At 33.1% G+C, this 13,368-nt stretch overlaps 1 protein-coding gene across 1 annotated transcript in view; it reads left to right on the top strand.

The window, feature by feature from the left end:
- The window catches only part of LOC126748859 (tyrosine-protein kinase Shark), a 48,750-nt gene extending 45,903 nt beyond the window's left edge, over positions 1 to 2,847 (top strand). Inside the window, exons 10-12 of the mRNA XM_050458369.1 lie at positions 1,989 to 2,127; positions 2,211 to 2,370; positions 2,429 to 2,847. Of these exons, the coding sequence (XP_050314326.1) occupies positions 1,989 to 2,127; positions 2,211 to 2,370; positions 2,429 to 2,635 (506 nt within the window). The 3' untranslated portion in view covers positions 2,636 to 2,847. The remainder of the gene's footprint in view (positions 1 to 1,988; positions 2,128 to 2,210; positions 2,371 to 2,428) is intronic.
- The last annotated feature ends 10,521 nt before the right edge of the window (positions 2,848 to 13,368 follow it).

Below are 13,368 nucleotides of genomic sequence, written 5' to 3'. Positions count from 1 at the left end.
TTGAACAATAACTCGTACTTAAATATCTTACAAAATGAACTTGGAGGTCTTTTAGAAGATATACCATTAAATGTTAAGCAGAACATGTATTTTATGCAAGATACATGTTCATATACATACATTTTTCTCGACAGGTACGCAATTACCTTGACGAACAATATCCCGAACGTTGGATTGGCCGTGGAGGACCTTTGCTTTGGCCTGCGCGTTGGCCAGACTTAAATTCCATGGACTTAAAACAGTAATTTGTTGAACGTATTTAAAAATGCATTGAAGTTAATGAAGGGCATTTCGAACAGTTGCTATAGTAGCGTTATTTGTATGTTTCTTTGGTTATTATTGTAAAGTCATGAGATTTAATTAAAAGCACAAAAGTTTAAATCAAAATATATTGTAGGAGCGTTATAAAAATTCAAAATGAGTTTATGTTAAACGGCCGAATAACTAGCGAAGACTCCCTGCAACTGTCCGTTTCTTATCTCCCCTAGCCAAGATCTAGGCTACAAATAGCATCGAAGGGTCGGTATGCGGTCGAGGGTGCATACCTGCTTCTCGATGGTGTTCATTCTTATTTTATCATTTTGTTTTTAATATATTTGTTTGAAAATAAAATATAAAAAAAATAAATATTATTTATTTTGGTTATGATATAAGAATTTTAAGATAACATAATTTTACATAAATATCAATGATCTTAGGTATTAATTTTATTGTATTTAGGATTGCATTGCTAAAAATCTAGTAAATTTAGGTCATTCACATATTATGAAAACCTAACAGTGCGAATATTTCGAAAATGGTTGCTCCTAGCGACTTTAATAAGTTATAAATTTTTTATGTAATATTAAAAAAGGAAATTATTTTGTTACTTTTCAAACTGATATACGGAGCTGCAAAAAAGTTAGGGGACTTAAAAAAGTAAAAACTAACGCAACGAGCGCCCTCTTCCGAAAACACGAAAACTGTATAGGAAATTTTATTTTTCTTTTTAAAAGACTTATGTTCTAAATTTCATATCAGTATGTAATTTGGTTCAGGACCTATGAGAGAAAAAAACGATAAATCAAATAATACTTTGACACCCTGCATTTCAGTTACTATTAAAGTTAGGATAAGGTAAGTTGACCTCAATCACATTATTTTGACGTAAGGAATCTACTGTTGTTCTATGTCCCGTTTGTTAAGGACTAATCGGTCCACCCACCGATATATATAAACACATCGCCGGCGTCAGTAGCATCGCGCATCTCACCGCGCTTGCGTTCATAGGAATTTATGTAAAACGACCAGTCGACTGTCGAGTCAGTCCCCGTACGATCTACGAAAGGCGAGGGTCTCACGCGTCACCAAGCTCAAACGGGTGTGAGATGACGTCATTTTGTACTTCACTCAATTAATTACGTTTTGTTAAAATTTCATATTTCTTTCGATGTGTAATAAAAATACAGTCCATATATTTAAATTGTGTTATTAAATAAAGTCCACTATTATCGAAGGTGATAACACCATTACATTCGGGAAACCCTGTATATATTTATTTTTTAATAATTTTAGGATAGCTGTAAATAGGAAAAATCTGTTTACAGGAGTTGTTCTTTTTTTACCGTTATAATTAACGTAAAATATACAAAATTTTCATTTAAACGAAATTTTAGCTAGAGCACCACAAAGTTAGCAAGCAATAGCATCAAGGTCATTTGCAATATCCTGTAAATACGAGTATTATTCTAACGCAATTATTTAGTCAGTAGTTTGAAATTTATTGACTGTTTTGACTCCTTCCATCACTATACGTCAATAGGAATGGTTTACTTCAAGAGACAAGATGTTGATATTTTAATAACTTTCAATTTCCTAGAATAATTTTTTTGAAATTACATAAGTTTTTTATTTGATAAATTATTATTTCACAATTTTAAAGATTATTATAAGCTAATTAAATAAATCCAAAAATTGTTTAAAACCTTCTCGTTGAATATTGGTTTTAGGTATGCAGTATTTGGAAGAAAAACGATTTGTGCATAGGGACTTAGCGGCTAGAAATATCCTCTTGGCATCGAGATTTCAAGCTAAAATAAGTGATTTTGGGTTATCTCGCGCTTTGGATCTTGATCATCAATACTACAGGTATACCTGATTAAACTTCAAATTAAAAATAATCTTTTCAACTAGAAAACGTACTTTATTTGTTAACTAACGATTTTGTATAGAGCTTCGCAAGGAGGTCGTTGGCCTTTAAAGTGGTATGCTCCAGAATCCTACAATTATGGTCAATTTGATCATAAAAGTGACGTGTGGAGTTTTGCGGTTACCATTTGGGAAATGTTTTCTTTTGGTGCCATTCCCTATGGCGATATGAAGGGTGCTGAGGTATGTCGTACCGTAAACATATTTAGTTTTTTTTACCTAGCATTTATTTATCTTTTAGGCTATTATTCTTATAGATAGCGGTAAAAGACTAAAGAAACCTGACGCCTGTCCACCGCATATATATAAAAAGATGTTGCAGTGCTGGTCGGAAAACAAAAAAGATAGACCGTCTTTTAAAGAGCTGTATGATTTTTTTAAAGGAGAGTCTGCGTATACAAATTTACAGGAAATGGTTCCTGATCCTGACTTAGCTGCCTACGTTTAATGAGTGCCTTAAAATTAATATATTTCGACGAGTGCCAATTATCAATATTTTTTATAATGTATTAAAACTTTTAAAGTCTTTAGTTTATATTAGAATATAATAGAATTTGGTGCTAAACTGGACAATCAATAATTTGAGAAGAAAACATGATTTCAAGGTCTATAAGGTTTATACAATACAGAAAACATATATAATATAGATTTCAGAAATCAGTTTTAGCTTCAATTTGAATTGAAATGGTGTATTTATAAAAAAAAAAATACATTAAAACTCAAAGGTGTCAGAATAGGATGGTGTGATATATTTTTACACATTTTACTCTTCAGGGTGTTGGAGCAGTTAAAAATGGATCTCTAAATGAAAGAAAGTTAAAGTAAAGGATGGTTATTTCATTTCCAACCAACATAACTGTATACAGGTGTTGTTGCGAACGATTATTGCTTATAATAACAGCAACACTTTCCTGTCAAGTGGGACGACCGTAAGGCTATATATTTTTTTTCTTATATTCTTGGGATAAAGTCAGCTGAGATTACATTGCTATGAGGATTTTATATCAATGTTTGTAAAACCTGCATGTAATTGTTTCAGAAATATGGGAAGGTAGTACGATATGATCTCCTTAAGCGGAAATCGCTGTAAAATGCATATTTTTTAAGGTAAACCAAAAATTAAGGGAATTACTGCAATTACATTTTTCTATTAACCTTTGCTGATACTCAAAACCAGAGACTAATTGAGGCTTTATTAAAATATGTCTTTTTTATAACCTTACAAAGTAAGCACACTCTTGTACATCCCTATGGGTAAGATGATCCCTATCATTATCTTACCCCATTTTGAGTAAACAAGTATTTTTATGAAGAAAAAGGTTTTAAAAAACAAAAATACGCAATAGTGAAACATAATCCTTATTTAGAATAGTCATACATCTTACTCATCTTAATTATTATTTAAAAAATAACAAATTAACGAAATTGTTGGAATGTTAGTTAGACGTTTAGTTTTCTTAATATTTTATATGTTTTTTAGGAATTTCGAGGGAAATTAAAATCACCTGTTTTTCAGTCTTCAGTGTTTATATTGGTCTTGCTGTTCTTTACCATTCTATGTACAGATTAAAAAGGGGGGGGGAGAGCCCCCTCACGCGCTTTTATAACTCACAATTGCCAACCAAATAAAACTAAATATTCCTATAAAAATAACTATTTACATTAAGCAAGGTTTACATTAAAAACTAAAGGCGAACATGTATGAAGTTATAAGTTACAATAAATGGTGGAGGCGCTAGAAAACCTTTTACTTTACATCCCCCCTTATGAGATAATTATTTATTTATTTTTTTTTTTTTTTTTTTTTTTTTTTTTTTTAGTACTAACAAAAAGCTTATTCTAAAAAATTATATAATTCCAATAAAAAAAAACAATTTATAATTTCTAAAAGAAAGTAAATATGACCTGGGCTCCTTACATTTATCCATAATAACACCATTTTCCCATTCATTATTTTTTTTAAACATTACATCCTGATTCACCTTCCCACCTGCCAAGTTTTTTGAATTTTTATCATGGTAAAATTTTTGTTTTGTCCTTTTAATTTTCTTTTCTTTTAATTCTTTAAAATCTACAAGTCCAGGACTAAGCATAGAATCCACAATAGGCAAATTGTCCTTTAGTCTGCGATTGAATAACATTTGAGCTGGTGACAAACCCAGATCAGGAATTGGAGTATTTCTGTATTTTAAAAGATAATAATCAATGTCATTCAGATTACCCCTATTTTCATAAAAACATTTTTTTAACATTTTCTTACAAATATTTACAGACTTTTCAGCTAAACCATTGCTTTTAGGGTAATTCGGGCTAGAATTAATTAAAACTATATTACATTCACTTAAAAAATTTTGAAAACTTGACGAGTTAAAAGGGTTATTGTCGGATACTATAAAATTAGGAAAACCATATATGGAAAAAATTTGTTTCAAATTTTTTATTATGTCATCAGCTGACTTATTCTTAATTTTTTTTAGTTCTATCCAGCTAGAAAAATAATCCATTATTGACAAAAACAAATATCCCTTAAATTCCAAAATATCCATAGCAATTTTTTCCCAAGGTCTTTCTGGCATTTCATGTTGCAATAAGGGTAGTCTTAAAAACCTGTATCTTCCCAAAGGGGTCGCAAATGTTGTTAATTTTGATGATGATTCATCTAATTTTATTTGATAAAAAGAATCTTTTAAATCTAAAACTGAAAAATATCTTTTATTTGTCAAATCACCCAAAATTTCATCAATTGACGGAATAGGATGGTGTTCTACTCGTATATAAAGATTTAACTTTGACGGATCTAAACAAATTCTTAATTTTTTGTTTGGCTTTTCAGTAACAACAATATTATTAACCCAGTCTGTTGGTTCAGTTTGTTTACAAATTACCCCCTCTTTTTCTAATTTATCTAATGTTTTTTGAAACTCTGGCATTATAGCTTTAGGAATTCTTCTTGCAGGAAAAACACAAGGTTTCACGTCATCTTTTAAGGAAAATTTATAAGGTTCCCCTGGAAAAGTGCCAAGCCCCTCAAAAACACATTTATACTTTTTTATGACATGCTCTTTTGAAGAAAATTTTATATTTTCACAATTTTTTTTTAAACTATCAATTGTTTTAATTAAGTTTAAGTGTAAACAAGACTCCAATCCTAATATAGGCTTGCCCTCAGCTCTTACAACCAAAAATTTAATAAGGTATTTCTTACCACGCACTATACAATTTAACTTTGTAGATACCATGACATCAATCCTGGCGCCACCATATGCTGTAATGTTGACATTGGTGGGATTGAGCTGGACGTTTGGTGCTAGTTTCTGTAGAGTCTTGGCAGGCAGGACGTTGCATTGTGCTCCCGTGTCCACCTTAAAAAGCACATCAACATTACTTATCGAAATTTTTTCTATGATTTCATTTTTATTTTTTTTTTCACTGTACTTTTTGCTTTCAGAGTTTATTGATTGCAATTGCAAGCAATCCAAAAAAAATTCATCATCCGAGGAATTTGAGCACCCAGAAAAATCTAAATTATTTATTTTTTTCTTTCTAAAATGGCATTTCTTTGTTTATTTTTATCTAAATATTTATTAGCAAGACAACAAGACTCAAAGTGGTTTGGTTTTTTACAAAATGTACAAAATCTTCCAAAAGCTGGACACTGACCATAAGCATGTTTTTTTTTTGACATTTGCCACACATTTTAAATTTATTATTTTTTTGAAAGCTGTAAGTAATTTTGGTATTATTATTATTATCATTATACTTATTCTTAAAAGCGTTTCTTGAATTTGTATTATTAAAACCCTTAAAATTAAAACTGTTACTCCCCTGGTTATTTCTGCGTGCTCCTATAGCGTCCAATGCACTCGTGGAAGGCTCTGCTTTCCCCATGTCCTCCATTTGTTTTTTGTCCTGGTCGTAGATCTTACACTTCGCCTCCAACTTCTCCAGAGTGAGCTTCTCCGTTTGAAATAGCTGCTCACGTAAGGACTGGTACTGCATGCCCAGGATTACCATGTCCCTGACCATTTCATCACTTTCACTGTACTCACATGAGGATACCAGGGTCTTCAGCTCGGTGATGTAGGAACTTATGGACTGGTCGGGCTTCTGCTTACATGTAAGAAATCTGTATCTTTCATACACTATGTTCTTCTTCGGCTCACAGTATGCAGTGAATTTCTTCTTCACATCCTCCAGTTTGGCCTTTTCCATCTTTATGTTTAGGGTGTTGAAAATTTCGACACCATTTTCTCCTACCAGATTCAGAAAGATTGCCACTTTGACCCCTTCTGCAGCCTCGTTTTTTTCAATCGCCATCAGGTAGAGCTCGAATTTTTGCCACCATCTTGCCCAATTTCTTGCAACATTGCCGGTAAAGAAATCCATGACAGGTGGTGCTCTCAGAAAATCCATTATCATCCAGTTTTGTACTGCCTCTCTGTGGGTTTTGTCTCTCGAAATACACACCTGACACCAGGTAACGTTTAGTTTTCTTAATATTTTATATATTTTTTAGGAATTTCGAGGGAAATTAAAATCACCTGTTTTTCAGTCTTCAGTGTTTATATTGATCTTGCTGTTCTTTACCATTCTATGTACAGATTAAAAAGGGGGGGGAGAGCCCCCTCACGCGCTTTTATAACTCACAATTGCCAACCAAATAAAACTAAATATTCCTATAAAAATAACTATTTACATTAAGCAAGGTTTACATTAAAAACTAAAGGCGAACATGTATGAAGTTATAAGTTACAATAAATGGTGGAGGCGCTAGAAAACCTTTTACTTTACAGACAAAAGTTACAAAATTTAAATAATAATAAACAAAAAAAATGCTTCTAACTTAGTGATTAATTTATACCATTTACATTAATGATAAAGAGATCCATCTAAATATTGTATTTCCTTCTCAATACCTAAAAAACACATGAATAACGAAAATGAGGTATTCTCTCTGCCTACAAATTTAACTGCCTTTTAGAAGATGCTATGCTGCATAAATCACAAATAAACTCATCAGCGTCACCACTCTCCATCCCAGCATATACTTGATGAGCCCATTTTTCACTTGCACATTTATCCATCCTTCACCCTTGGTATTACTAAAAATGTTCTGTGCAGTACAGACACTCAGTTTCATTTTCTTCAAACTTGGACGTGTCATATGAAGTTTTCTTTTTTTTAGTTGAGCTTTCCTTTCTATGTTTTTTTAGGTGCAGTCTTTTTCTTATTTTTCGTTTTTAAATTTTTGCTTCTCTTCTATTTTTTTTTTGGAATTTTTTTGCTCTAATTTTCGCAACACTGGCTCTTCTTCCTTCAATCCATTTTCAGTAGTTGCAGCCGCAATAAAATCAACTTTAGTGAATAATTTTGAGTTCAAGGGGAATTTTCCTGTTTAGCAAATCCATTGATTCCATTTGTTAGGACTGTAGCTTGGGTAAGCCTTGGCTAACATTTTTGCAATCTGAAACATATTTACTGGTTCTGCTGGGTTATTGTTTTCTAATCTCTATTACATCCATTTTTCCAGTGATTGGTTGTGATAAATACTGAAGGTATACATCACACTGACAATCCACTCGTTGCACTTTGTGCGTGTGGCAGAAAACAAACAATTATAACCTGGTTCGCTCGTGCTTTCAAAACACCAAAAACTTACAGTGTCATCCTTTCTGATGCATTACAGGCCCAAGCAGATCCAACGGGTGCTCTCTCTATGAGCTCAATCTTCATACGGATTCTTTGAAAAATAAACATCGGTGGAATGAAAGTTTCGGAAGCAGACATGTAAATAACAGCCGTTGTAGGGACTCCTCATTCAGTTGATGTAACTCGTGCTACTTGTTTTCATTCAGTTTTTGCAAAGACTTGATGATGTTCGATGTTCAATGAAGAAAAAACTTGCATATCACAGGTTTGTTACAAGCGCGCGCTCGGGCCGTTGAAGTGGATTCAGGTGCGCGAAGGCTGATATCTGGATGTCTCTGCCTGAAACCTCTCAACCAGTCATTATCTGCTTTTTCTCTTCAAAATTAATAGGAACTTCTATTTTTTCCAGCTAGTTCAAATACTAAGAAATGCTAAAGAAGAAACAGATTAACGATTTAACCGAGGCAAAGAGGTTTATCATGAGGTTTCGGCACAATCGCAAATGATCATTTTACCCCAAGGGATCAATTCGTACTACTTTCCCCTATATTATATTTGGTGACTATATAGAAAAATTTTCGCCCTTAAATATCTCACCGTACCTAATCATTGAATCTACATACATTATCTGATTATTTAAGAACTGTATGTTTTTAATTACTTAAGGGAACGATGTGTTTAAAATGGATAGTCATAAAAACACACTACATAGAAAAAAAATAAAGATTCTATAGTTTTTAAAAAAAAAAGCGAAATCAACTTTGAAACTTTTAACATTAATATGAATTTTAAATTGAAATTACTTATCTTGTCGTTATCTTTTGCGTGAAATACCCAAATGTTTTGCTCAATAATTGGGAAACTGGAAAATACTCATTGACATTTAATTTTTTTTATTGGATTTTAGTCATTATGTTTCTGCGTACTACATTCATTCATATATATAAAAAGATAATAAAATGGGCCTATCTGATGGATACCAGACGGACAGGTCCACGAAAAGCGAGGACTACAGATCAAGAAGCAGGCAGAAGAGAGAGCGGGGTAAGACTTCGGACGACTCCTCAAAGTTCCTAAAACTTCAAACTAAATCCCGAACTGACCCCAGATTGTCCAAAACCTTGAAAACCACTCCAAACCCCGACCTGGGAGCTGGCAAAGTGCCACCCCAGAGTACGGAGTTGAGGCAAAGTGAGGAAAGAGTACGCAAACTCGAGGAAATAACTCGGGAAAGAGATTTGCTAATTGAGAGAAATGAAAAAGAGATGTACGAGGTTAAACTCAAAAACTCTCGGCTAACTGAGAGATTACAACTATCTATCTAACTATAGGATAAATATTTTGATCTCAGAAAACCATTCTCTTAAAAAGCAGATCTCGGAATTGAATTGTAAACTCGAGGGAAGAATGAACGAAATCAAAGCCCTTACTAACAAAAACGCCAAGCTCGAAGAGCGCCAGACGGCGCAGGCTAGCGACAAAAACCAAAGCGAACAGAAAAAGAAAAGAAGCAGGGAAGACGCGGGCATGTACCTTCACAAGACGGTGACATGCCGGCCTCTGAACCGGTTTACCCTGAAAAAACAACAGGGAGCCAGTCCCCTCAACATCGGCAGACCCAAACCCTATCTAAATCCCCATTGCAAATCCCACTCTCAAAAGAGACCCATTATACATGCCCCTAAACAACCTTTCCTTAGCGGGAAAAGGGAAGAGTGTTGATCCCAACATAAACAAAGTACCCAAGGTAGTATTAAGAGACACGAAAAACTGGGCCACAAAATATAAATTATTTTGTGAAAATAAAATTAACATTGCAAAAAGTTCTAAAAGATAGATTGGGACTAGCGCTCTTCCCCAAAACACCCAAAGATCATAGAGCACTTACAGAACTACTGTTAGTAGAAGGTAATGGAATTCCATTCCTTCTTCCTTGAAGAGGACAGAAAACTGAATGTTATACTGAGGGGACTGGATCAAAACTTCAAACTAGAAGAAGTGGAGGAGGAACCTATAATGATGGGGTTCGAGCCTGAGAAACTGGGTTGGTTTAAAATCGACTCAGGTCGCCGAAGGCCCACGGACCTCATCAGGTACCTCGTCCCTAAAGAGCAAGAGGCCATGTTTGAGATTGAAAACATATTAAATATTAGAGTCCGTGTTGAGCGCTTAAAGATTCATGCAATAGATAACAGGAAGCAAATTAGGCAGTGTCATCGCTGCCAAGAATACGGACACGTCATGAGCAATTGCAACGCAAAGCCGCGTTGCCACAAATGCAAGAGCGAACACCACTACTCAGATTGTGAAAAAGACTGAGCAACACCGGCAGAGTGTTGCAATTGCGGTGGCGACCATCCGGCGAGCTCTTGGCGCTGCCCAAAAAATCCGAATATAAAAAACATAAACAAACAAAAAAGCTTCGCCGAGACCTTGAGAAAGACCAACATGGACTCTAATACTAGAAGGGCGGAGCCAAAGGATTGCACTACAAAATCGCATATGAAACGTCCCGAGTTTTCAACGAGCCTCTTAAATATTCTAAGTTTGCCTGAAGGGATGTTGGAAAAAAAAATCGACACCCTGATGGCAAAACTTGAAAAATTAAACTCAAACCCGTCGTTTAAACTATTACTAGAAGCCGAGGTCTCAGTCCCCACAGTGTCCGTTCATTTCCTTCTTGGGTGCTCAAATCCTAAATCCCATCCGTACTAACCACAAAACCCCACATAAAACTCAAACCAAACATCATCATCCAAAATACCGTTAAAGACTGATACGTTCAAACCTCCGCCCGACCTTTTCTCACCAGCCAAAAGTTCCGTGGTCTAAGGGGGCGTGGTCTGCTCCGCAGGCTCGCGTCCAATAACATCACACCCAGACCTCATAAATACAAGCAACCGAATCTTAATCCGACCAGTCGGTTCCTATTCTCCGAGTGAGTCACAAGTCCAAGCACCTAGATGCGACCCAGAATTATTAAAAATATGGCCCTAATCTCGACAAAGGATCATTCAAAAGACAGGCAAGAGCAGTACAAGCTAGTCCGGAAGTACAGTGTAAAACAACAACATTCATTCAGAAAATCAATTCATAACAAAAAAATTACTCCTGGATGAAAATTAATGTATAAGTTATACACTAGGCAGTCTTAAAAAATCTATAATCCCTTTTTGTATTGTTACACCTTATTCTAATAAAATTGCATATTGGAAATATGCAATTAGAATAAGGTGGCAACAATGACACTCATTTCAAATGTCCAATCTGATTTGACTACACTTTAAATTCAAAAAGCTAATAGATATAGGAATGGCAAACTAGGGAACCATTATGTTACTTGAACCTATTACATGAAATAGAAAAAAATATTTAAAAAAAACTCCGTATTATTACTAGCAGTATTGAAATTTCTGAGATCTTTATGAAAAGTTAGCTGATTGATATTATTTATGACAGAGTTGTAGCTATTTGTAAACCCTTCATATATATAGTAAAATGTTGAATATTGGGGATGCTATGGTTAAGCTTTCGAACATCATTTTACTCTTTATCAGGTCTCTCTCTACTTTATGCAATTTTACATAAAAAAAGTTAATCTCAAATCAACTTAAAAGTAATTCACCAATGTGGGTTTACAAACGGAAACTAACATTAACACCAATATTTGAATTATTCTTGAATTACATGGTTAGATTTTGATCATCATTAAATTTTGTGGAATAATAATTAAATTGACTACATAATTCTACCAGAATTTATTCACAATAGGACAGACAACTGAATTAAAATATTTTATTAAGTATGACAAACTTAATTAAACTTTGATATTTCAAGTTATTTTGTTACTTCTTAACATTTATTATCATCTATTTAACCTATAAGTAGTCGCATGGAGCCAATGTAATAAAGATACATTATTTACATATTTGTAATGATTTTTAACCTTTTTGGCCCAGTCGGGCGTATTTTTAACCTTCTTAAGGTATACTTTTTCGTTTTACTTTAAGGCCTTTTTGTAATTTTATTTAGTTTTTTTTCCTTATCTTTTAGGTCTAATGATTCTTTTAAGAGCGAAACAAGTGTCACCACTTAAAGAATTTTTTGAGACCGAGATTGGTGTTCTCTTTTCATTTATTTTGAAAAAAATATTGGTCAATACATAAAAATGGTTGAATAAAATAAAAATTTAAAACAAAACTGCATAAAAAAGCAAGGTAGAAATCTTTTAAAGTCTCTTCTTTAAAATTACTTTGGCATGTCCTCGGCATTTGTGAGTAATTTCCTTTGATTTAACAGGGTACTGTTAACTCTGAAGTAATTTATTTGGCTTTTGCAACCAAGTTTATAGTGAAAACATTGATTATATTGAAGGAAAAAGAGCAGCGTCATGTTTTTCTAGAATACTAAGAAACATTAGAAGACTAAGAATACGGAATTTCAGTTACTTTAAATAGAAAACGAACGTAAATGTATGTAGTACGCAAACATATTTTTTCTGATTTGATTTTATTTAAATCGTTTTAGACTTTTAAAAGTCTTATATAATAATGACATAAAATTCAGTATAGAAGTAATACTTTAACAAATAAATTTGTATATTTTTATATAGTTTAAAAAAATATATATATTCATAACATACGAATTAAAATCCTGGAAATTATCTTTTAAGAGTTAATTCTTGCGTAATTAAAGAGAAATCAACTGGGATTGCCGAAAGTGCAGAAAATGTCACTTGGGTCTTTAATTTTTTACACTAAGCGATAATTATTAAAAATATCAAGGTGCGTTAATTGTTAGGAAGCTTGGAGTTGGCGTTGGTTTTTGATTACGCTTGTTTTACGAGAAATAATATAACGAACTATTTTGTAAATGTATACATAAATATAACTAATGATGTAAATATGCTATAATTAAATAAAGTAATAAATACATTTTGTACACTCTATATTTAATTATTTAAGGTCACATATAAAAAGTAACGTAGTTATTTTGTTAAATATCTGATCAAGATCTATTATTAAAGGTCTATTTTGGGCCGCAGTTTTAAGAAATGTTTCTCGGCAACTACACTACCGCTCAAAAGTATTTGCCCACCATGTATTCTTTTTAATATTTTAAATTAGATACAAAAATCTTATCTTTATACCTATATTTAGATTGTATCTCTCTTGAAATTGCATAAATACTTAAACAGCATACCTATCAACTATGGTTCGTTGAAAAACACCGAGTATTTAAAAATAGTCTTGCAAATAACAAACAATGTAGTGAAAATACGCACTTCTAAAAAACTAATCTGTTTACAGCTCGTTTCCGATGAAATTTGAAACATTTAAAGGTGTTTGGTCTTCAAGAATTGATTTTGTGTAACATTGGTAAATAATTTCGCTTGCTTATTGACGATTGTCATCGTTTCTTTGCTGGTTTTTCAACATTCTTTAAAATAGCTAAAACAAAAGAGTTATCGGTAGAAACAAAAGGTAGTATCATTGGACTTCATAAAGATGGAAAGACTAACTGTCAAATTTC

Source organism: Anthonomus grandis, chromosome 22 (assembly GCF_022605725.1).
Source record: "Anthonomus grandis grandis chromosome 22, icAntGran1.3, whole genome shotgun sequence".
NCBI lineage: Eukaryota > Metazoa > Arthropoda > Insecta > Coleoptera > Curculionidae > Anthonomus > Anthonomus grandis.
This window is presented reverse-complemented; position numbering and strand designations above follow the sequence as displayed.